Genomic DNA, 13,025 nt, shown 5'->3' with positions numbered 1-13,025 from the left:
AAATAGTTTTATTCAGGAATACAATTTTATTAAGCATACATCTTTACTTATATTATTATTATTATTATTATTATTATTATTATTATTATTATTATTATTATTTTAAAAATTGTGAGAATATATAATAAAGATATAAGCTTTGTGGATAGTACAAGTTTACATACCATTATTAAAAATAATATATATATTTTACTCATCTTATATCAAAAGAAAAATGTGTTAATACTATTATTAGCTCAGGCAATGTGATAGAAGACTGCAGAAAAGTTATAATTTTATTTTTCGAAGGAACAAATTCATAATAAATAATGCACTATTATCTACTAAGTCTATAAGAAATTTGCTCAAATTTAATAAATATCATATTAAAATAATGAATGAGAAAAATCATAAATATTTATATATCATAACTTATGATTCAAATAAAAAGATTATATTGAAAAAGTTACCCTCACTTTTTTTCGGGATTATACTATACTAAATCAGTGCAATTAAATCACATGTCATTATAAACTAGAAGTTTACTAACCCAAATGAATTTATAATTTAGCGTGATCGATTATGTCATCTTGGAACAGCCATGATGCGGAGAATTATTGAAAACTCCCATGGACATTCATTGAAGAGTAAGAATTCTTCAATTTAGTAAATTCTATTGTGATGCATGTTCTCAAAGAAAAATAATTATAAGACCATCACCAGTAAAAATTAGATTTAAGTCCCCTAAATTTCTAGAAAGAATTTAAGGAGACATATGTAGATCAATTCATCCATTATGTGGATCTTTTAGATACTTTATGTTTCTAATAGACGCATTTTTGAGATGGTCACATGTATCTTTATTGTCTTCTCGCAACCTAGCATTTGCAAATTACTTACTCAAATTATTTGAATAAAAGTAAATTTTCCAGAAAATTTAATCAAAATAATTCACCTTGATAATGATGCTTATTTTATGACTAACAGAATAAGTGTTGAACATCTAGTAGATCATGTTCATACACAAGATGAGTTAGTAAAATTACTTATTAAACACTTCCAATTAATTGTTAGATCCTTACTTATGAGAACAAATGTCCTTATTTTTGTTTGGGGTATGCAATTTTACATGCCGTGATACTTATTCATTTGAGGCCAACAAATTACCATTAATTCTCTCCCTTACAATTAGCTTTTGGCCAGCAGTCAAATATTTTCTATTTGAGAATATTTGGATGTGTGATATATGTTCCGATTGCCTCACCTTCTCTCACCAAAATGGAACCCCAAAGAAATTAAAAATTTATGTGGAATATGATTCCCCATCTATAACGAGGTATCTTGATATACAAATAGGAGATATGTTTAAAGTTCGATTTGCAGATTATTATTTTAATGAATCAATGTTTTCAACATTCGGGTGGAGAATAAGCCACTTGAAAAAAAGAACTTAATTGAAATACATCATTGTTAATGCATCTAGACTCACAATAATTAGGACAGTGTGAACTAGAAGTTCAAAAAATTACACAAAATTAACAAATGAATTACCTGATGTATTTTTTTTTTATCAAAAGAGGATAACAAATCCTACATACTAGCTAAAAATGTCCCAATTCAAATTGATATTCCAATTGGACAAATATCTACTAAAACAAGTACATGCCAGAAGTGTGGTAGACCAATTGGTTCCAAAAATAAAAAACTTTGAAAAAGAAGAGAGGCATTTGATATTACTAAAACAAATGGTACTCCTTTTAAAAAAGATAAAGACATGAAAATGACTTTAATAATTGTCTAAAATTCTAATATAATTTTGATGCCAGAAGAGGTTCAAGTACCTGAAAAATTGTGAAACTAATGAGATCTCAATAAAATATATTTTTATAAGAGAAAAATATAACCGAAATAAAATAATTATCAATAAAATATTTGCATATAATGTGGCATTACACATCATGTATGAAAGTTAGACTCACTTGCAAAACGTGAAGTTTTTGGACTTGTAGTCCGTACTATAAAATTTATTGGATACAGATGGATATTTGTGAGAAAACGAAATGAGAAAAATGAAGTTATACATTACAAACGTCAACTTGTGGTACAAGATTTTTCACAAAGAATCGATATAAATTATGAAAAAATATATTCTCCTGTAGTAGATATAATAACATTGCGTTATTTGATTAGTTTATATGTATACCATAAACTACATATGCATATAATAGATGTGGTGACAACTTATTTATACGGATTATTAGATCATGATATCTATATGAAAATTCTTGAAGGATTAAAGATATCTAAACTATCAAATGAATATTTTTAGGAGTTATACTCAGTCACATTTCAGAGATATTTATATAGTATAAAGCAATATAGACGAATGTGATCTAATCGTCTTATTGAGTATCTGACAAAAAAAAGAGATTCAAAAATGATGATATGTATTTTCATAAAGATATTTGCATATGAGTATCTTTGATGATATTCAAAAGTGATGATATGCATTTTCAAAAATGTAGTTTTATTGTTGTATGTATTTATTATTCATTTACCCATATATTTTCATAAAGAAATCTGCATCTGGATTTATTACAACTGTTATGCATGTTGATGATTTAAATATCATTGGAACTCTTAAAGAGATTCTAACAATTATAAAAGTTGTATAAGAAGAGTTTGAAATGAAAATTTTTGAAAAGATTAAATTTTGTCTCAACTTATAGATCAAATATACAAACAATGAGATCTTTATCCATCAACAACTTATACAAAAAAGATATTGAAAAGATTTTATATGCATAAGTCACATCCATTAAGTATTCAAATGATCGTAAGGTCTTTGGATGTGAAAAATGATCAATTCAATCCTAAGGAAGAAAATGAAGATATCATTGGTCCTGATGTACCAATCTCAGTATCATTGAAGCACTAATTTATCTTGCTAATAATATACGATCTGACATATTTACTAGCAATATATAATTTCTCTCCGACTAGAAGACATTAGAATAGAATGAAACAAAATTTTCAATATATTCATGGAACAATTAATATTGGACTATTTTATCCATATAAATTAAAATCACAATTAGTTGGCTATGCAGATACATGATATTTATCTGATCTACACAAAAAAAATCTCAAACAAGATTCACATATAGTGATACAGCTATATCATGGAGATTTAGAAAACAGGCGATAGCAACAACATCCTCTAATCATGATGAAATATTAGCGATACATGAATCAAGTTGCGAGTGTTTTGGCCGATGAGTTTAATCCAATATATTCTATCATCATGCGAAATATTAGCTTCAACTATTCGGTTTGAAGATAATACTGCATGCATTGCTCAACTTAAGGGTGGATACATCAAAGGTGATATAACAAAGTATATTTCTCTCAAGTTCTTCTTCACTCATGACTTTCAAAATAAAAAAACAATTGATGTCCAAGAGATCTGCTTAAGTAATAATCTGACAGATTTATTTATAAAGTCACTTTCAAAATCCTCATTTGAAAGATTGGTACATCAGATTAATATACGCCGATTTTGAGATATTAAATAATGTCAACAACAGGGAGAGATTGTACTCTTTTTTTTGTTAGGTTTTTATCCCTATTAGATTTTTCTTAACAAATTTTTTAATGAGACAGTCTTAAATGATATTGTATTTTTTTTTTCACTAAAGTTCTTTTTCATTAGATTTTTTTAATAAAATTTTAATGAGGTATGATCTTAAATAGACATTTAATAAAAAATATTATGATATAAATGTCCATTTAATGATATATGACTTTTTCTTATAATATAGGCGGTTCACTTTTTCAATAGTAGAAGACTCAAATTCTTAAAATGATTTAACTTAATGAAGCTTGAAAATGTAAACTTTATACTTATATAAATAAGAAGAGCATGATCTGAAATAAAACACACACAAGATTAACATAAAACACTTTTTTCTATATATATGTATGTTACAACATATAAAAGAGTGAATTATCAAAAAATAAATAAATTATCTCAGTTATATTGAGATAATAATATTAAAAAATATTAATACTAAAATTTTCTATTTACATTTCTCTATTTTATATTTATTTTATCTTCTTTATTTATTTATTTTACAACAAAATAATGATAAATATTTATCAAATTGTATTTTATTAAAACTGTATTTCTGTAACAATATGGGCCGCGAGCAAGACAAAACCCTATAAGGGCAAAATAGTAAACTCCTGAACCACGTCTTTTACCCTATAAATTGCGGAAAATTCGAAACAAAAGCAAAAACGCGCGTTCAGTTGTTATTTGAATCTCCCATCCCGATAACCAAGTGCGGAAAAGCAGAGTGAGAAATCTCATCGGCGACGATGGCGTCTTCAGATGCAGTTCCTCCGCCACCTCACGAACCAGAACCTGAAAATCAACTTTGTTCTCTAGTCTACGGTGAGAAGCATTTTCATCTGAGCGCGCTCGTTAATTAGAGTTTTCATTTCACTAATAATTGCTGTCAATAACTAAAACGTAATTGTTCCTTCAAATCTCAGGAGATGTGATTTTGAATTTGTAAATTCGAGATGAATCATTGCGTTTTTAAGATTACAGAAGGAATTCTTAGTTATGCTTCGTTTTTCCGATTATCAGAAGATAAAACATGCAAGGAAATGTAGTAAAGAAAATCTAGAGAGAATTCGAATATGAAGCATATTCACATTTTTAGATCTAGTTCGAGATAGATCCTTTCTGGAAAAAAAAATACTATTGATAAATCTGATTTCAAGTGTTGCTGAATAAATTGGCTGAGATAGAAGACTTCAGCTACAATTTAACGAACTCTCTTTCATTCTAACTGAACTTGAGTTGTCTCAAAAGCGTGGCGTCACAGAATCTTTAGCAACATTGAGCTGTTAGGTTTTTGACACCCATCACTGATTTTTTTCTCTGTTTGACTTGGATCATGGTTACCGTGAAGAGATATCACACGAAGCACAAGCGATCATGGAGAACATGCTTAAGATGATCACGTGAGATGGCTAATCACTTATTTGTTAGAGAGTGATATATATGTTCTGAAATTTTATGTTCCTTTCTGGTTGCAGTGAAATCAATCAAAATTCTGTTCTAATAGAGGAAGAGATAGAGAAATGTAAAGGCTCTGCTCTGGATAAGAAACGAACTTTGGATGAAGAGAAGAATCATTTCCAAAAGGCTGCTTATGCTGTTCTTGACATGCTCAACAGAGACTGATATACTCTAGCCAAAGGTATCACTCTGGATTTTTCCATGCTTATACAACAGATTAATTCCTCGATATTGAATGGATACCTGTTTTTGTCATTGTAAATTTGTAATATAGTTACTTACAGACTTACAGTGCATCCCGAGCTTGTTTGATTAAACCGTCTAGAAACACAGCATCATATCCCAAAGACCAAACCGGCCTCATCTAGATGTCTTGAATTTGATCATTAGAAGATGTATAACTCGTCATGATCTCTTAAGACGTTTATTTCTTCTACTTCTGAGCCATCCGCCATAAGAATTTTGCTCGCTCTTTTACTGAACTTTTTCTCTGCAAACATAGATGACAAAATTCAACTCTGTCTTCTTGATTCTACGAACACAATTAACTGGTAAAATCATAATGTTACAAATGTTGCCAGTGCAACAGTTTTTCATTGTGGAACATCACTCCTTGTGCATCAATTTCTTGACCTTTACTGTGGAGTAACTTCTATTGAATCAGATGGTTTATTGCTGATATGAAAAATGTTCTAAATATACTTACCTGCTACTCTGAAAAGCTCTTCTATTGAGCTCGGGAGAAGTATGAGCTTTTTCGTGTCTCCTTTTCCCATTTTCTTTTCATTGGGATGATGACCATGGATTATTATTCTAGTGGAAGCTGGGCTTGACCATGGATTGGAATTTATAGTCCTTCCTGAAATAAGTAGCAGTAGCATGAGCCGATGCTGCAAATATGGCTAAGCAGTATTAAAGCCATCTAACTAAAAAAATCTCGGTGAAATATTTGACAACTTCCTTAACCTTATCTTTTGGAGAAGTGGTTCAACACAGAAACTGATAGAAAGCAACCTTGAAAATCATACGTATCAGATAATTCTTGTTATTTAGAGTTTGATTTGTTTGTCACTGAACTAAGATTGTGATGAAGCTGGTTTTATTCATAATCAAGGTTTAGATAGGTAGCTACAACCAAGATGATGCTTTTGTGCATAACCTCCGGTTGATTTTTGTGCGCCTTTATCAGTTCATGTAAACAACTAACATACCATAATCCAATATTTCTTTCTGTTTCACAAACATGAACATGCACATGTTTCCCTGGATCTGTTTTACAGAATCCTGAATGCTCGTTTTTAGCTAAATGATTTTGCGAAGTTCCTACTCTAGGGTTTAGATTAAACTTAAGACTGTTAATAGCTTAATGTTTTTTACTAGGCGTGATTAAGTCTACCTTCTTTACATGGTCCATCATCGTGATATCTTGAAACTTCATCGTGTGAGTCCCCATTTTGTGTTATATGCTGCAAGAAACACGGTTATCATCATAAAATATAATGACTTAATTTTGATAAAAATTTTCAATGTTGTTTTCATTTTTAAATATTTTTTTATTACAGATAAATTCTTCCTTGAAACCTACGTAACATCGGATGCTTTGCATTAGCCTGTCCTTTTATATACCAAATAAATGTATTATCATGTTTGCAAAAATTATTTAACTTTTACAATAGATGACCATGTAAAATATTTTTTGTTGGACACTATTGAAGTTAATCTCTAAATACAAGTCTTCCAAAACAACTTGTAAAAGGTTTTAGCCATAAGCATGAAACCATACTACCCATGATCTCACTGCATCTTTTTCATTTTGAATTTGTACTATGTTTGTGAATTAGTTAAAACTTCAGGTTTCTTGCCTAAATCAATCAAAAGTTTTATTTGTTGATATTCAGAAGTAAAAGATATACCTCGAGATACAGGTCTCCTAGTAATTCTGATAAGTATGGTATTTCTTCTAGCACGCTGCCTCTTTGTTCCCTCAAGTACTGGGAGTATAAGTACCAATGTTAAAATAAAAAAATATAGCTAAAGCCATTTGAACAGGGATATAAATGAGGTTTGGATGAAGGAAATTGGGATTGATTTCTCCGTCATTTTTTGGTGTGGCTCAAAATGCTATTTGGACCAACATTTTATATTCTGATAAATTTAGCAAAAAAAATATGGGGAGTGCTCTTGAAGTGTGCTTATTAAAGTCGACTTTCAAATGGAAACAGCAATGTGTATGCATTTGTGATTCTGTTTTCTATCTTTATCAACTTATAAATCTCCAAACCTTAATGAAGTTGTTGATGATTTGTCTCCCATCATTATTAAATGGTTGCATCATCTGCTTGAACTGATGTTGGTTGATTCGTATGACCTGGGAGAGCCTCCTAGTTCTAACTGTAAAAGGTTGTGGAATATTAAACATCCCGCCGATTTCTCCAGCCATGCCTCCAGGTTCTAATTCAAACAAAAGCTGGAAAAAAATTTTTTTTTCTAAGAGCTCGTCTATGAAATGTTAGGTTGGAAACATTGATACTACTTTCAATTCCAGAATCCCAACAAATTTAATTCTGCTAATCTCTTTAGTAGGCTGACTTGCTTATTGCTCTCTACAGTTATGTATGATACTTATTACATTTTCACTTTTATGATTTACAGTTTTGATGAAGGTTTTCTGAAATCACAGTTCAAAGACTAAGTTTGAATTGCTTGCACAGGTTACCAGGGAATTGTTGAAGAAGACATGATCTTTCAAAATACTTCTAATCTCAGGTTGATGCATATGGTGTCTTCCAGGTCTGTGGGACACTTTCATTCTCTATAGTTCATTCTCATGTTATTGTTTTTCCCTCTTTTGATCGTTTTTTATTCAGCATTATACTTTATTGGGATTTATGTAGTACTCTTTCTAAATCACTAGGAGCTTGCAATATTAACATTTCCCTTTCGCTAGAAAATGGTATTTTACTCAGAAAATGGTTAGTTGAGTAACATCTCACCTGTTCGCTTCCATTCTTGTGTATAAATAGATCCTACAGTTAGAAATAGTTCAGGTTTTCAGTTAAGCCTGGTGTAAGGGTAGGATTTGAGAAAGATATACAGATGTCCTTACCAGTGATCCATATACCAGAATGTAGAAATATATTGGCATCTCATTTTGCAAGATAATGTCAACCTTAGGTAAGTAGTATTCTGCTTTCATGTCTGACGCCTGTGTGATTAAGTGTCATGAGATTACCATCCACTTTATAACAGCATAGAAGATAACAAGAAAAAGATTTTACCAGCTGAATGATACACTCATCAGAGACTCCTTTAAATAAATATGCTTTATCAACTACATTGCTGAAAAGATGTTGAGCAATACTGGATCTAATTGCTTTAGGGAGGTCCTGTAGCACTTCTTGTTGCTGTGACTCTTCCATCTTAAGTTTCAATTCTTTATGCGCCAACATTTGTTCTTTCAAACGTTTTGGGAGTCTACTTTTGCTTGCATATCGTAACACTCTGTTAAAGGCATCCCTCTGGCGAGCCCGGAGGGGAAAAAAAAAAAAAAATTAGACTAATGCCGAAAATCATATAAGAAGATAAAATTAATATTGATCTTAATATTAATTCTATATTTAAAATGAACTTAATATCCTTATGTTTGAAGATCAATTTAAGCATCTAGTCTAGATAGTTTTTATATATAGGAGAGTCCCAATACAACAAAACTAAAACATATAAATGTGGAATTATAGCTTAATGTTTTGTTCCTTTATGTGTCTGTTTTGTTCCTTTGACTTCTTTTAAGAAGGCAGGAGGCAACCAAACTTAGGCAGCTGGGAAAGCTTTGGTTATTTGAATTTGGATAAAGTATGTTTTTTGTTTCTAAGTTCTACGATTTTTTTCAAAAATACCTCAAACATTTAGTTGCATTTAATTTTGCCCTTAATGTTTTTTATTTTTTTTGGTCAAAATTATCCCTAGATGTTAACTCCATGTAAAATGTTAGGGACACAATTAAAAATTTTTAAAGATAGTTTTGACACAAATAAAAAAAGTTAAAATAGAATGAATAAAAAAATGTTTGGGACGAAATTGAATTAAATTAAATATTAAAAATATTTAAAAAAAATCGCAAACGTTAAGGACTAAAAACATACTTCACATTTAAAATTTTTATTTTGTGCATAAGATTTAAAGCCAACTATGTGGATGATAGTGTTATCAAATATAATGCTTAGTCAAGGGAATTAAAATTCCATAAATATTCATTGGAAAAAACGAAATATTACCATTGCAAAGGTTCGGACGGTGTTATGAACTGCCAGATTAGTCATGTTTCCGATTATATATGCCGTGAGGCCTATGTTGAACAGCATAAATAAACTACTGTAAACCTTCTCCTCTGTATTCACTGCATACAGATCTCCATAGCCAACAGTGGTAAGAGTTGTTATAGACCAGTACATGGAATAGATGTAACACAACCAGACACTCCTATATTTAAAATCCGGTAGTTCCTTGTGGAGCCATGTATTTTCGGGTGTTTTGTGATGGAAAGCCAACCAAAAATACATGCAGCCTGCGAAGTGAACTGCAAATAGCGTAACCTATGATACACCAGAGACAAATAAAGCATGAATGAACCTAGATTAGTCACTCTACATATTCTTATTCGGAATTATGCCCAAAGAGAAGATCTATTCACTTACACATATAAGTTTACAAAATCTTGTTGCAGTGTATCTTATTCGTATGTCTTTCTCTAGCCTGGAAAATAACTAGCAGTATTTAGTTACACATGGGAAAACAAGAAAATTTACCAAATATTCTTAGAAAATCTTAAGTTGACATAGTTTCATATATCATATTTAAGCATAATACAAGTGAGTTTTACTTATTTCTTCAAAATATACACCCATTTGTGAGGTCTCACTAAGTGTGCTTACACAATAATTTTTCTTATAGAAGGTTGGTTACGTGGTCGAGTACACATGATATTATGATATCATTTTGTTTTTGTATTTGAAGTCAGTTATCAAACTAACCTGGGAGCATTTTCATTTTCTTTTTCTGATTTGCTTTTGATCTACTATCATTCTTATGAATGTACCTTGAGAAGACTTCGCTAACATGTCTCAATCGCCATAGTCTAAGCATATTTAGGAAACCAAAGATCTCGGGCCCGTGTCGTTTGCCTGTCAGAATTTGGTATATCTGGTCGAAAGGGAGAGTGGATGCTAGATCCATTGGGAAGTGTAACATTTTAATATATCTGACAAAGTGAAAATGCAAAAATCTTGAATAAAAATGATAGAAGAAACCCAACATATTTTCATAATGCTTTGATTGATTCGGTTATCTATGACTTAAACTGAACTAACATATTTTCATTGTGCTTTGATTGATTTGGTTATCTATGACATAAACTAAACTAAGAGAGCACGTAATAAGAAAGTAAATGACCAAAACCAGGATATATCACATTAATAAGATGTTCCCACCTTATAGCAATCTTCTTATGGTCATCAACGAGGAGATAAGTTGATCTATCCAAATAAGCCACAAAGAAAGTAAGGATAATATCAATGGCAAAGAAGCCATCCACAATGATATCAACTGGCACCAGCGACCCAATTGACAGTTCTCTGAAGGCTAGCTCGAATGGAGATGCCCATGCAGAGTAAACCACCAATGCAACTAAGAACGTTTGCCACAACCTAATCATGGATTGCAATTCCACATAGTAATGCATAAATTAATTGAAAAATAACTAATAATAGATATTTATCGATCTGGATTTATCATTCATGTTTTGTATATTGAGTCGAGACACACACTTCGTCTTTTACCATAAGATGGAACGTGAAGTTCATTTAAGTCTCACACATACCATGACCTATAGCAGAGAAGCTTTTGTTCGACTCAATATTTTTCAACTAATTTTTTGAAGAAAATTAATATTCCTACCGATATCTTCGGTTATACGGAGCTATTACATATTTTCTAAGGTTCAAATACCCTTCATCAAAGTTGGTGCCAAATGCTGGTAAGAGGCTGCTGGGAACTGAGGCGAAGTGGTTTATTTCGCTCCTAGAACTACTTCTAGCTACAAATGGCAACATTGTTGGGGCCACGTTATTCCAAAATGGCTTCCTTTGATGGATAAACAAATATCAATCCTTCTTTGAATCTTTGTTATCAACGTTGTGGTATACCGTAATAGCACAGTAATATATACATACATGCAAAAGCGACAAGCCTTAGGCTACATATTAGATAACAACAAAGCTAATTATCTTGTTTGTAATTCTACCTAAGCACTAGAATCTGAGATAACAATGCAAGCCTTCACAGACTCTTTATGGTATATGGAGACTAGAGATGCAAGCGATCCAGGGTCTTGTCAACATTGAGAACAACAAAACTGAAACCTTTGGATGTCATGGATTTTCCTTTACGGTGTATTTAGAACACAATAAACTTGAAATCTATTTCTCTATTTTCTATCTATATATCTATTGTAATATATAAAACAATTTTACTAACGAACTAAGAAGGGTCTAGCCAATAACAAGCTAACAAATATTTTTAAATTATATTCTATACTAATTAATTGTTATTAATTAGTAGTTATTTAAAATTTTTTTTAAAGATACAAAATTAATGATTATTAATTGCCTCTTCTTAGTCTAATTCACCTTTTACCATTTATTACGCAAATTCTAATTCCTCTTTTCAAAAAAAAAATTTCGAAATTTCAAAAAACAAAAACACCAAAACATAAGATAAAAGTTCATCCAAATCCTAAGAAAAAAATACAAAACATAGGAAAAAGAACCATTCAAAACTAATAAAAAGAATCATCCAAATCCTAACAAAAAAATATACAAAACATAGGGAAAAAATCATTCAAAACTAATAAAAAGAATTATCCAAAATGTAGAAAAAAAAACATAAAAAACTAGTAAAAAAAAATCATCTAAAACCAAATAGGAGGAGGAGAAGAAGAGTCGCAGGGTGGCCGACGACGACGTCTTAGACGGCATTGCGTGGACAGTGGAGGGACTCGCAGTGGCGCATTGCGACAAGTGGAGGAGTCGCCATGGATAGGAGTAGTTGATCGCGCGTCGCGAATGAGGACCTAGTGGTGGCTGCGTCGCTATGGATGGAGAACCGTGGGGTGCGAGTAGCGAGCGATGGAGAGTCGCGATGGGACGCGAGGATGGTGAAGCAGAAGCACGATAGTGTCTGTCTTTTCTGCGGGAACGGCAGATGAGGTGGCAGAAAAGAATGCAAAGACGACTGGTGATGACACCCAAGGACGGTGCAGCGGTGGTGCTAGCGGCGTGAGGACGAAACTGCAGCAGCGCAAGGCATTGGGAAGTGTGGTTTTGTGTGGTGAATGATGAGTGGAAGTAAAAATAAATTAATTATTAGAATAAGTTTTGATTCAAAAATACCATTAATGTCAATTAATCAAATTTTAAATTTAAAAAAATAATTTAAAATTAATTATTATTAATTGAGTTGTTCAATTCTTGGCTGGTGGACACTTGATTCCCTATATTTTTCTATATAAAAAGAGGCCAAAATAATATTTAACAAGCTAATGACAACTAAGTTTCTAAATTTTATATGAATTTTCCATGTCAACATTAAATTTGGTTTGTAACAACGTATAGAAAATAATCTATTTATATAACCATCCGTAGAATATAATTATAAATAGCATTTAAGTAAGCAATCTATTATCAATTTCACAATTTTTTTTATATTAATATGAGTTCTGTTATAAATTCAAATAATTTTACATCTAAATTTATTTAAGTCATTTATATAAATTCAAATTCAGAAACACTTGCTTCTCGAATGAATCGAAAATATTATCAAAACGAAATTATTGTAATAATACCAAATGAACCGAAAATGGTCTATTATAGAAATTCGAATTCAAAAACACTTGCCTCTC

General features: G+C 31.1%; 1 protein-coding gene across 1 annotated transcript; it reads right to left on the bottom strand.

Moving 5' to 3' along the window:
• Positions 1-5,457: 5,457 nt before the first annotated feature.
• On the bottom strand, positions 5,458-11,178 carry LOC112705425 (potassium channel KAT3). The gene is made up of 13 exons (XM_029288766.2): positions 11,024-11,178; positions 10,558-10,773; positions 10,178-10,328; positions 9,766-9,834; positions 9,346-9,663; positions 8,350-8,589; positions 8,178-8,276; positions 8,065-8,097; positions 7,353-7,538; positions 6,985-7,062; positions 6,468-6,537; positions 5,778-5,930; positions 5,458-5,561 (listed from the first exon to the last, which is right to left on the bottom strand). Exons 1-13 carry the CDS (start codon positions 11,176-11,178, stop codon positions 5,458-5,460), a joined length of 1,872 nt encoding a protein of 623 aa, XP_029144599.1.
• Positions 11,179-13,025: the final 1,847 nt, after the last annotated feature.

The sequence above is a fragment of the Arachis hypogaea genome, chromosome 8 (genome assembly GCF_003086295.3).
Source record: "Arachis hypogaea cultivar Tifrunner chromosome 8, arahy.Tifrunner.gnm2.J5K5, whole genome shotgun sequence".
NCBI lineage: Eukaryota > Viridiplantae > Streptophyta > Magnoliopsida > Fabales > Fabaceae > Arachis > Arachis hypogaea.
This window is presented reverse-complemented; position numbering and strand designations above follow the sequence as displayed.

Coding starts and splice junctions, on each gene's coding strand:
- LOC112705425 (XM_029288766.2), bottom strand. CDS start 11,178: ATGTTGCCATTTGTAGCTAGAAGTAGTTCTAGGAGCGAAATAAACCAC. Junction 8,098..8,177: donor TTCTGGTATATGGATCACTG/GTAAGGACATCT, acceptor TTCTAACTGTAG/GATCTATTTATACACAAGAA. Junction 5,931..6,467: donor TGATGGACCATGTAAAGAAG/GTAGACTTAATC, acceptor TACTTATTTCAG/GAAGGACTATAAATTCCAAT.